This window comes from Salvelinus alpinus, chromosome 15 (genome assembly GCF_045679555.1).
Source record: "Salvelinus alpinus chromosome 15, SLU_Salpinus.1, whole genome shotgun sequence".
In the NCBI taxonomy this organism is placed as follows: domain Eukaryota; kingdom Metazoa; phylum Chordata; class Actinopteri; order Salmoniformes; family Salmonidae; genus Salvelinus; species Salvelinus alpinus.
This window is the reverse complement of record NC_092100.1, coordinates 22,127,179-22,140,203: the sequence shown is the minus strand read 5'-3', so window position 1 is coordinate 22,140,203 and position 13,025 is coordinate 22,127,179. Positions and strand designations below refer to the sequence as shown.

Genomic DNA, 13,025 nt, shown 5'->3' with positions numbered 1-13,025 from the left:
GGAAATCAGAAATTTCTGACTTTGAAAGAAAGATGAGCTCCGAGTTTACCACTTGGAAATTGTCAGAATCAACCAATAGGCAGCGCTACGCAAAAAAAGTATGCTTATTTTAACTCGGAGGTTCCGAGTTGTCTTGAACGTGGCACTAGAGTAGAGCTTCACATCATGTGTGTACTCGCAGACAGCATGACAATGCCAGATGGTCAACTTCTGGTTAGATTTTGTAACTTTAACAACTGCTGATTGCCCGATGCTTCTCTGCCAAAGAGGGAAGTGGCATCATAAGTCATGCCATTCAACAAACACTCACTTCAAAACACACAGAGCCATGCTTGTGAGATAGAATGCACTGACTAGTTGCAAATACATCATCAGCAATTGTAATGATGTTTAGGAGTTATTCCGTAAAATTCCCTCAGGCAGATGGGATAATTCCATGCAGATCTGTGAAAAAAATATGCACTAGTCTGCCCTCTTACTTAGATGTTCTACCCTTAGTTCTAAATCACTGAAATCCATAACAGCCTACCAATCAACTGTAATAGAACATGTCTCTTCCAGAGGAGGCTGGTGGGATGAGCTACAGAAGGATCGGCTCATTGTAATGGCTGGAATGGAATAAATGGAACGGTATAGAACACCTCAAACATAAGTATGAAAACCTATAGCTTCTCCCACCGGCCTCCTCTGGTCTCCTCAATATGATATTAGTATCGGTTATTATCTGTTAATTCTCTTCCACCCTCTAAAGACTTTGAACTTTGAAGACTTTGAATACCATCAATTAAACATTAGAAAAATACATTCTCACTTAAATATATGAGAAAGAGCCTCTCAGAAAATGCAAAGGAACAGAATGAAAAATATGAGCATTAAATGTTCAGATGTATTCCAAAAGCCTCAATTCAACGTCTATTCCACGTTGGCCATTGAAATGACATGGAAACAACATTGATTCAACCAGTGTGTGCCCTGTGGGTTGGCTCTTTGCGCTTAACAGGTTTAACGCCGTTGTATGTTATGGGATTAACATTTCGACACTCTGACTTCCTGTGCACAGTGCTAGCCCTTAGAGGACAGTGCAGGGTTTGGTATAAATACAATATGACTTCTTGCACACAGTGCTAACACTTAGAGGACAGCGCAGGGTTTGGTATAAATACAATATGACTTCTTGCACACAGTGCTAACACTTAGAGGACAGCGCAGGGTTTGGTATAAATACAATATGACTTCTTGCACACAGTGCTAACACTTAGAGGACAGTGTAGGGTTTGGTATAAATACACTATGAATTCATGTGCACAGTGCTAACACTTAGAGGACAGTGCAGGCTTTGGTATAAATACACTATGAATTCATGCGCACAGTACTAACACTTAGAGGACAGTGCAGGCTTTGGCATAAATACATTAGCGAGTACATAAATCGTCCTGTACCCTACTTACATCCATTCACAGGCCTATTATAAACATGTTCAGAGTCAGGTCAAAATGATGAGAGACACTCGTCATCAACTAACTACCCAGCTTGCACTACACTTGTTTGCAACATTGATTCTACACTGAGTGTACAAAACATTAAGAACACCTGCTCTATCCATGGCATAGACTGACCAGGTGAATCCAGGTGAAAGAGATGATCCCTTATTGATGTCACTTGTTAAATCCACTTCAATCAGTGTAGATGAAGGGGAGGAGACTGGTTAAATAATCATTTTTAAGCCTTGATACAATTGAAACATGGATTGTGTATGTGTGCCATTCAGAGGGTGAATGGGCAAGACAAAAGATTTAAGTGCCTTTGGACGGGTTATGTTAGTAGATGCCAGGCGCACCGGTTTGAGTGTGTCAAGAACTGCAACGCTGCTGGGTTTTTCATGCTCAACAGTTTCCTGTGTGTATCAAGAATGGTCCACCACCCAAAAGACATCCAGACAATTTGACACAACTGTGGGAAGCATTGGAGTCAACATGGGCCAGCATCCCTGTGAAACACTTTAGAAACCTTGTAGAATCCATGCCCTGAAAAATTGAGGCTGTTCTGAGGACGGGGCAGGGGGTGGGTGCAACTCAATATTAGGAAGGTGTTTTGTACAATCAGCGTATATATTTTAATTCAGTTGTAATCAATAAACCAGAGACAGCTTGTTTTACTGTAGCATCCCAAATATGAAAACATTTCCTCTCAAATGCAGAATTGATGTGTCTGCAGTGTGATTAGTTCATAAGTTCTGACTCCACTCCATCGACTCTGGATTTAGAGAGAATTATTGAGGAAATCATTCAGCATGTAATATCATCCATCTGATCTCCTGCCTGATCTCTTCTAACAATGTCTGAGGCTTGGCATGGATTTGCATAGCCTACTGTGTGATCTCTGATGTTATGAAGCATAATGGCAGTTTTATCCACCAACACAGTTTAGACTCTACAAAGTTGTAACTCCTGTGGAAGATGTACTGTCATGATTACCTTTAATCTTGTCAGCTTTCATATGTCCTACTTTCTTACATCGAATCACATCGGAATCAAAACAATTGTTAAATGAGATATTTTATTGGACAAAGAGTTAACTGCAAATCAACGAACAGGTGTTACTTGGACTAAGGAAATGCAGCAGTGTAGACAATTATTTAAAAAAAAAAAATAATAATAATATGCAGCTGCTAGAAAGTAGTTTGACCCAAAATCCAAGCATTCTTCAATAAGAAAAACAGAACTCAAAACATAATAATACATAAAAAATAGCAGTTAACTCGAAGGTACAAAACACCTCTTCCGCACAACATTCATCGTTTTTTTGCTGAAGGAGAAAGATAATCTCAGAACTTTGCAAAGAAGCAATCACAAAAATGAGAATGACGCAACTCACTTGGTAACTCACTTGGTAACTCACATGAAAACTCACATGGAAACTCCTCAAACCATTTCCAAAACAGACATACAACTCAGACCTCCCACAGATTCTAAATACCATTTTTCTATTGTATTTGAGCAAACAGAGTGAATTCTGGGGGCTAAACCTGCTCTAGTCTACACCCATTGGAGAGATAGCACATGAACGATAAAGCACAGTAACAATCTATAAAATACAAAACGTGAATATATTATCCATATTTATCCAAAATGAGGACTGGTGAGGGTGTACAGAAGATTTTACAATTCTATAACACAGTCTATGCCTGGATATTCTGGCAGGTTCAGATCGTATTTCTTCTGGATGTCATAAGGCAGGAAGCGTCCCGCCAAGTAGTGCTTCCCTGTGAAACTGGTGGCACATCTCTTTGGTGCCATAAGCGAGATCAGGACGTCTGGGTTGATCCCATCTGAGGTCACCTGGTCCACATCCCAACCTTTAATAAACAGGGAAATGATGATCACCATTTGAATTCCATCTCCATTGATGGGACAACTAACCTGCTGACATCTACTAGCTATGTCACGTGACATAACATCATGGAGAGCGTGAGTATCTCACTTGATCTTCTCCTTTCAACTTTAATCGGCATTTCATATCTTACAGATGAGAAACCTGCCAGGTAGCAGCATTCCAGAACAAGTTAAATGGGGAGAGGGTGTGATATAATGGCCAAATATATATACTACACTTAGCTATATGCTTTACTATCTCAGTCCATCCAGGTTGGTCTCTACAGCTCGGTAGTGTTGAGGATGACTTGAGGTTGACCTGACAAAGGCTATCACAGCTGCAAATATGGCCCGGTGAATTGTGGAGCACACAGGAGACTGCTGAGGGGAGAATGGTTCATAAAAATATCTGGAATGGAGTAAATGGAATGGTATCAAACACATGGAAACCATGTGTTTGATGAGTTCGATACCATTCCATTGACTTCGTTTCAGACATTACTATGAGCCCGTCCTCTCCAATCAAGGTGCCACCTGTGGTGGAGCATGTACAGGCTTTTATTTTGTATGGCTTACTCGTGTTTAGCTCAGAGCTAAAATCCTGTTTTGGGCAAATTTCTGTACATTTGTGCAACACTGGTACATGTTGAATGTGCAGCATAGCTTTCAGCCTTACCTGAGGGTATGTCCACACTTACGATGGGGATCTTGACCTGCTTCAGAGTGACTAGGATGCCAGCGTAGGGCTCCTTCACGTCTGTGTGGTCAGTCTCTGGCCCCAGGATGGCATCGATCACCAGGTTATAGGCATCGTTGATCAACTGCACCTGAACACACAACCATAACACAACCACAACTCAAACTCTGGTCAGCATCTAGACAAGAGCTTTACATTGTTCTCACAGCTCCAGCAAGGTGCACTTTCATAAGTCAGTTACGCTAGCAGATGTCAAGTTTAATTTAAGGATTAATTTGTGTCTATAAAATGTATAAGACACAAATGAATACTTGAATTAAACTTGACATTAACATTTAATGTCGTATGATCCTTTTTTATGTTGCTCACCTCTGTTGGGAGATAGGAGAGGAATGGGATGTCCATCTTTTCACACTGAACTGTGAAGTCCTGTTGAATGGTGTGGGGGGTGCGTTTGGGATAGTAGATGGTTGGCTCATACTCCTGTGAGAGAGAGAGAGAAAATACTACTACCGGTCAAAAGTTTGGACACACCTACTCATTCAAGGGTTTTTCTTTATTTTTGCTATTTTCTACATTGTAGAATAATACTGAAGACTATGAAACACATTCATAAAACTATGAAATAACACACATGGCATCATGTATTAACCAAAAAAGTGTTAAACAAATCAAAACTGCGCCCTGCAGTTTCACTGGCTGCTGACAAGGTGGGACGCTACCGTCCCACATACCCTAGTGAGGTTAAACAAATCAAAATATATTTTATATTCGAGATTCTTCAAATAGCCACCCTTTGCCTTAATGACAGCTTTGCACACTCTTGGCATTCTCTCAACCAGCTTCGTCTGGAATGCTTTTCAAACAGTCTTGAAGGAGTTCCCACATATGCTGAGCACTTGTTGGCTGCTTTTCCTTCACTCTGCGGTCCAACTCATCCCAAACCATCTCAATTGGTTTGAGGTCGGGTGATTGTGGAGGCCAGGTCATCTGATGAGGCATCAGAGGCATCACTCTCCTTCTTGGTAAAATATCCCTTACACAACCTGGAGGTGTGTTGGGTCATTGTCCTGTTGAAAAACAAATGATAGTCCCACTAAGCCCAAACCAGATTGGATGGCGTATCACTGCAGAATGCTGTTGTAGCCATGCTGGTTAAGTGTGCACAAATACACATGCGAAGATCATCCGTTCCCCCACACCGTGTCTCACAAAGTCATGGCGGTTGGAACCAAAAACCTCAAATTTGGACTCCAGGCCAAAGGACAAATTTCCACTGGTCTAATGTCCATTGCTTGTGTTTCTTGGCCCAAGCAAGTCCCTTCTTCTTATTGGTGTCCTTTAGTAGTGGTTTCTTTGCAGTAATTCGACCATGAAGGCCTGATTCACACAGTCTCCTCTGAACAGTTGATGTTGAGATGTGTCTGTTACTTGAACTCTGTGAAGCATTTATTTGGGCTGCAATTTCTGAAACTGGTAACTCTAATGAACTTATCCTCTGCAGTAGAGGTAACTTTGGGTCTTCCATTACTGTGGCGGTCCTCATGAGAGCCAGTTTCATCATAGCACTTGATGGTTTTTGTGACTGCACTTGGAGAAACTTTCAAAGTTCTTGAAGTTGTCCGGATTGACTGACCTTCATGTCTTAACATAATGATGGACTGTTGTTTCTCTTTCATTATTTTATTTGTCACATGCGCCGAATACAACAGGTGTAGACCTTACAGTGAAATGCTTACTTACGAGCCCCTAACCAACAATGCAGTTAAAAAATAAAAAATAAGAATAAGAAATAAAAATAACAATGATTAAAGAGCAGCAGTAAAATAACATTAGCGAGACTATATACAGGTACAGAGTCAATGTGCGGGGCACCGGTTAGTTGAGGTAATATGTACATGTAGGTAGAGTTATTAAAGTGACTATGCATAGAAGCTGTTTAGAAGCCTCTATTCTTGCCATAATATGGACTTGGTCTTTTACCAAATAGGGCTATCTTCTTTATACCCCCCCTAACTTGTCACAACACAACTGATTGCCTCAAACTCATTAAGAAGGAAAGAAATTCCACAAATTAACTTTTAAAAAGGCACACCTGTTAATTTAATTGCATACCTGATTAAGCTGGTTGAGAGAATGCCAAGAGTGTGCAAAGCTGTTATCAAGGGAAAGGGTGGCTGCTTTGAAGAATCTCAAATATATTTTGATTTGTTTGACACTTATTTGGTTACTACATGATTCCATATGTGTTATTTCATATTTTTTATGTCTTCACGGTTATTCTACAATGTAGAACATTGTTACAAAATAAAGAAAAACCCTCTGATTAGCACAGCGCTGTAAGCCTACTAGCCCTCTGGAATCTGGGATGACTAAATTACACCTTTAATGATTAATGATAGACGTTTAGGGAGAGTGGAAAGCTAGACACCTGTGACTTGTGATATTAAACGATGACCAGCCGTGATCCCAGCCGCTAATGGGCCTCAATCACAGTGATAAGTACCTCATACAAGTACCTCATACAAGTACTTGGGAGTATGGCTAGACGGTACACTTTCCTTCTCTCAGCACATATCAAAGCTGCAGGCAAAGGTTAAATCTAGACTTTGTTTCCTCTATCGTAATTGCTCCTCTTTCACCCCAGCTGCTAAACTAACCCTGATTCAGATGACCATCCTACCCATGCTAGATTACGGAGACATCATTTATAGATTGGCAGGTAAGGGTGCTCTCGAGTGGCTAGATGTTCTTTACCATTTGGTCATCAGATTTGCCAGCAATGCTCCTTATAGGACACATCACTGCACTCTATACTCCTCTGTAAACTGGTCATCTCTGAAAACCTGTAACAAGACCCACTGGTTGATTGATGCTTATTTATAAAACCCTCTTAGGCCTCACTCCCCCCCTATCTGAGATACCTACTGCAGCCCTCACCCTCTACATACAACTCCCATTCTGCCAGTCACATTCTGTTAAAGGTCCCCAAAGCACACACATCCCTGGGTCGCTCGTCTTTTCAGCTAGCTGCAACAAACACTCAAACTGGACAGTTTTATCTCCATCTCTTCATTCAAAGACTCAATCATGGACACTCTTACTGACAGTAGTGGCTGCTTCACGTGATGTATTGTTGTCTCTACCTTCTTGCCTTTGTGCTGTTGTCTGTACCCAATAATGTGTGTACCATGTTCTGTGCTGCTACCAAGTTGTGCTGCTGCGATGTTGTGTTGCTACCATGTTGTTGTCATGTGGTGTTGCTGCCATGCTGTGTTGTCATGTGTTGCTGCCATGCTATGTTGTTGTCTTAAGTCTCTCTTTATGTAGTGTTGTGGTGTCTCTCTTTATGTAGTGTTGCGTTGTCTCTCTTTATGTAGTGTTGCAGTGTCTCTCTTTATGTAGTGTTGTGGTGTCTCTCTTTATGTAGTGTTGTGGTGTCTCTCTTTATGTAGTGTTGCGGTGTCTCTCTTTATGTAGTGTTGCGGTGTCTCTCTTTATGTAGTGTTGCGGTGTCTCTCTTTATGTAGTGTTGCGGTGTCTCTCTTTATGTAGTGTTGTGGTGTCTCTCTTTATGTAGTGTTGCGGTGTCTCTCTTTATGTAGTGTTGCGGTGTCTCTCTTTATGTAGTGTTGCGGTGTCTCTCTTTATGTAGTGTTGCGGTGTCTCTCTTTATGTAGTGTTGCGGTGTCTCTCTTTATGTAGTGTTGCGTTGTCTCTCTTTATGTAGTGTTGCGTTGTCTCTCTTTATGTAGTGTTGCGTTGTCTCTCTTTATGTAGTGTTGTGGTGTCTCTCTTTATGTAGTGTTGCGGTGTCTCTCTTTATGTAGTGTTGCGGTGTCTCTCTTTATGTAGTGTTGCGTTGTCTCTCTTTATGTAGTGTTGTGGTGTCTCTCTTTATGTAGTGTTGTGGTGTCTCTCTTTATGTAGTGTTGCGGTGTCTCTCTTTATGTAGTGTTGTGGTGTCTCTCTTTATGTAGTGGTGCGGTGTCTCTCTTTATGTAGTGGTGCGGTGTCTCTCTTTATGTAGTGTTGCGTTGTCTCTCTTTATGTAGTGTCGTGGTGTCTCTCTTTATGTAGTGTGAGAGTGTCTCTCTTTATGTAGTGGTGCGGTGTCTCTCTTTATGTAGTGTTGTGGTGTCTCTCTTTATGTAGTGTCGTGGTGTCTCTCTTTATGTAGTGTCGTGGTGTCTCTCTTTATGTAGTGTCGTGGTGTCTCTCTTTATGTAGTGTGAGAGTGTCTCTCTTTATGTAGTGGTGCGGTGTCTCTCTTTATGTAGTGTTGTGGTGTCTCTCTTTATGTAGTGTCGTGGTGTCTCTCTTTATGTAGTGTCGTGGTGTCTCTCTTTATGTAGTGTGAGAGTGTCTCTCTTTATGTAGTGTTGTGGTGTCTCTCTTTATGTAGTGTGAGAGTGTCTCTCTTTATGTAGTGGTGCGGTGTCTCTCTTTATGTAGTGTTGCGGTGTCTCTCTTTATGTAGTGGTGCGGTGTCTCTCTTTATGTAGTGTGAGAGTGTCTCTCTTTATGTAGTGGTGCGGTGTCTCTCTTTATGTAGTGTTGCGTTGTCTCTCTTTATGTAGTGATGCAGGGTGTCTCTCTTTATGTAGTGTTGTGGTGTCTCTCTTTATGTAATGTGAGAGTGTCTCTCTTTATGTAGTGTTGTGGTGTCTCTCTTTATGTAGTGTTGCGTTGTCTCTCTTTATGTAGTGTTGCGGTGTCTCTCTTTATGTAGTGTTGTGGTGTCTCTCTTTATGTAGTGTTGCGGTGTCTCTCTTTATGTAGTGTTGCGGTGTCTCTCTTTATGTAGTGTTGTGTTGTCTCTCTTTATGTTGTGTTGCGTGGTCTCTCTTTATGTAGTGTTGCGGTGTCTCTCTTTATGTAGTGTTGCGGTGTCTCTCTTTATGTAGTGTTGTGGTGTCTCTATTTATGTAGTGTCGTGGTGTCTCTCTTTATGTAGTGTTGCGGTGTCTCTATTTATGTAGTGTTGTGGTGTCTCTCTTTATGTAGTGTTGTGGTGTCTCTCTTTATGTCGTGTTGTGGTGTCTCTCTTTATGTAGTGTTGTGGTGTCTCTCTTGTCGTGATGTGTGTTTTTTCCTATATTTTTAACCCCCGTCCCCGTCCTCGTCCCCGTCCCCGCAGGAGGCCTTTTGTCTTTTGGTAGGGCATCATTGCAAATAAGAATTTGATCTTATTTTACCTTTATTTAACCAGGTAGGCAAGCTGAGAACAAGTTCTCATTTACAATTGCGACCTGGCCAAGATAGAGCAAAGCAGTTCGACACATACAACAACACAGAGTTACACATGGAGTAAAACAAATATACAGTCAATAATACAGTAGAAAAATAAATCTATATACAATGTGAGCAAATGAGGTGAGATAAGGGAGGTAAAGGCAAAAAAAGGCCATGGTGACGAGGTAAATACAATATAGCAAGTAAAACACTGGAATGGTAGATTTGCAGTGGAAGAATGTGCAAAGTAGAAATAGAAATAATGGGGTGCAAAGGAGCAAAATAAATAAATACAGTAGGGGAAGAGGTAGTTGTTTGGGCTAAATTATAGATGGGCTATGTACAGGTGCAGTAATCTGTGAGCTGCTCTGACAGCTGGTGCTTAAAGCTAGTGAGGGAGATAAGTGTTTCCAGTTTCAGAGATTTTTGTAGTTCGTTCCAGGCAGAGAACTGGAAGGAGAGGCGGCCAAAGGAGGAATTGGCTTTGGGGAAGACCAGAGAGATATACCTGCTGGAGCGCGTGCTACAGGTGGGTGCTGCTATGGTGACCAGCAAGCTGAGATAAGAGGGGACTTTACCTAGCAGGGTCTTGTAGATGACCTGGAGCCAGTGGGTTTGGCAACGAGCATGAAGCGAAAGCCAGCCAAAGAGAGCGTACAGGTCGCAGTGGTGGGTAGTATGTGTGGCTTTGGTGACAAAACGGATGGCACTGTGATAGACTGCATCCAATTTATTGAGTAGGGTATTGGAGGGTATTTTGTAAATTACATCGCCGAAGTCGAGGATCGGTAGGATGGTCAGTTTTACGAGGGTATGTTTGGCAGCATGAGTGAAGGATGCTTTGTTGCGAAATAGGAAGCCAATTCTAGATTTAACTTTGGACTGAAGATGTTTGATGTGAGTCTGGAAGGAGAGTTTACAGTCTAACCAGACACCTAGGTATTTGTAGTTGTCCACATATTCTAAGTCAGAACTGTCCAGAGTAGTGATGCTGGATGGGCGGGCAGGTGCAGGCAGCGATCGGTTGAAGAGCATGCATTTAGTTTTGCTTGTATTTAAGAGCAGTTGGAGGCCACGGAAGGAGAGTTGTATGGCATTGAAGCTCGTCTGGAGGGTTGTTAACACAGTGTCCAAAGAAGGGCCAGAAGTGTACAGAATGGTGTCGTCTGCGTTGAAGTCGGAAGTTTACATACACCTTAGCCAAATACATTTAAACTCAGTTTTTCAAAATTTCTGACATTTAATCCAAGTAAAAAATCCCTGTTTTAGGTCAGTTAGGATCACCACTTTATTTTAAGAATGTGAAATGTCAGAATAATAGTAGAGAGAATGATTTATTTCAGATTTGATTTATTTCATCACATTCCCAGTGGGTCAGAAGTTTACATACACTCAATTAGTATTGGTAGCATTGTCTTTAAATTGTTTAACTTGAGTCAAACGTTTCGGGTAGCCTTCCACAAGCTTCCCACAATAAGTTGGGTGAATTGTGACCCATTCCTCCTGACAGAGCTGGTGTAACTGAATCAGGTTTGTAGGCCTCCTTGCTCGCACACGCTTTTTCAGTTCTGCCCACACGTTTTCTATAGGATTGAGGTCAGGGCTTTGTGATGACCACTCCAATACCTTAACTTTTAAGCCATTTTGCCACAACTTTGGAAGTATGCTTGGGGTCATTGTCCATTTGGAAGACCCATTTGCGACCAAACTTTAACTTCCTGACTGATGTCTTGAGATGTTGCTTCAATATATCCACATCATTTTCCTTCCTCATGAGGCCATCTATTTTGTGAAGTGCACCAGTCCCTCCTGCAGCAAAGCATCCCCATCCCAAGGATGAACTAGACTTGTGGAGGTCTACAATTTATTTTCTGAGATCTTGGCTGATTTCTTTTGATTTTCCCATGATGTCAAGCAAAGAGGCACTGAGTTTGAAGGTAGGCCTTAAAATACATCAACAGGTACACCTCCAATTGACTCAAATGATATCAATTCGCCTATCAGAAGTTTCTAAAGCCATGACATAATTTTCTGGAATCTTTCAAGCTGTTTAAAGGCATAGCCAACTTAATGTATGTAAACTTCTGACCCACTGGAATTGTGATGCAGTGAATTATAAGTGATTAGCCAGCAGCATACCACCCTGCATACCACTGCTGGTTTGCTTCTGAAGCTAAGCGATTGTGATTGGGGACACTGCCCTGTGTAGGGTGCAGTCTTTCGGATGGGACGTTAAACGGGTATCCTGACTCTCTGAGGTCATTAAAGATCCCATGGCACTTATTGTAACGTGTTCTCAGTCAATTTACCTGGTGAAATAACGGACAAAAAAAAAAAAGTGAAATAATCTGTCTGTAAACAATTGTTGGAAAAATTACTTTTGTCATGCACAAAGTAGATGTCCTAACCGACTTGCAAAATCTATAGTTTGTTAACTAGACATTTTTGGAGTGGTAGAAAAACAAGTTTTAATGACTCCAACCTAAGTGTATGTAAACATCCGACTTCAACGGTATCTTTTTAAATAGTGTATGTGAAAGGGCCTCAGTGTGCTGCTGGTCATGCTGGGTATGTAAACCAGGCAGTGAGAGGTTCAGGTCCCTCCATCTCTGACTAACTGGCCCTGGTCAGTCAGAGGGAGAAGTGGTCTGTTAGCCCAGACGTCAGTCTACATGCTCCAACTCGCTCCTGGGAGACATTAAACCAATCAGGCTTCAACCACAGGGGCTAAAGAACAGGCAACTGACGTCATCTTTCATAACTGCCGCTAAAGAACCAAGAGAGAGACGACCCTCTAGGGTGGCTGCGACCCCTCAGTGACCCCTTGGTGCCCTGACAGACATACCCCAAGGTATGTCTGTCTCTTGTTAACAATGTCAACAAGAGACAGACATACCTTGGGGACGGAGGCACCATCAGGACGCTCTCTAGCATCAACAAGCGTGAACTAAGAGGTATATCAACAGGTTACAGACAGGTCACACGCCTTTTCCTGTTGATGTTAAGCCTTCCCACCGTTGAACTTCCTCTCCCTGATGGATGAGCATTCTGAGTAGGCCTTGAAGGAGCGTCTTTCCTGTGGTCACAGTCCGTTGAGATTCACAGTGGTTTGTTTAAACCGTGACACAAAGGCAACATTCAAAGGACATTATGGAATCTCTGAGACTCATAAGTCGTGATGAACACCTTGACTCTTTCAGACGTCGAGGCCAAGGTGTTTATGTTCAAAAGAAACACGAAAGAACCGCATTATGTTCCGAAAGAACTGTAGAACATCATGTGCATCCTCCCTTGCCTGAACAACAGGCTGGACTAACGGTCACAGACATAATCATACTCAGACAGAATCTGACAAAGATGAGCTTTGACTTGGGGACTGTTTGTCTTTTCCATATGCAATATTTTGGCTATTTTGGTCAATTATTTAGCAGTGGAAAGAACCACGGATGCATGCCAAACATACTGAGACACATGCTAGCTCGGTGAACACAGATGGCTAGCCCAGGACTGTATTTTAGGCAATGCCACTCAGACGTTGCTCGTCCTAAAATGTATATATTTCTGAATTCCATTCTTTTACTTTTAGATGTGTGTATATTGTTGTGAATTGTTAGATACTACTGCACTGTTGAAGCTAGGAACACAAGCATTCCGCTACACCAGCAATAACATCTTCTAAATATGTGTATGTGACCAATACCATTTGATTTGATTTGTTTATT

General features: G+C 41.8%; 1 protein-coding gene across 1 annotated transcript in view; it reads right to left on the bottom strand.

Annotated features, from left to right (window-relative positions):
* Positions 1–2,537: 2,537 nt before the first annotated feature.
* Positions 2,538–13,025, bottom strand: part of LOC139539729 (yjeF N-terminal domain-containing 3-like) — an 83,384-nt gene continuing 72,896 nt past the window's right edge. Inside the window, exons 4-6 of the mRNA XM_071342939.1 lie at positions 4,438–4,551; positions 4,048–4,198; positions 2,538–3,355 (exon numbers count right to left, since the gene is read on the bottom strand). Of these exons, the coding sequence (XP_071199040.1) occupies positions 3,159–3,355; positions 4,048–4,198; positions 4,438–4,551 (462 nt within the window). The 3' untranslated portion in view covers positions 2,538–3,158. The remainder of the gene's footprint in view (positions 3,356–4,047; positions 4,199–4,437; positions 4,552–13,025) is intronic.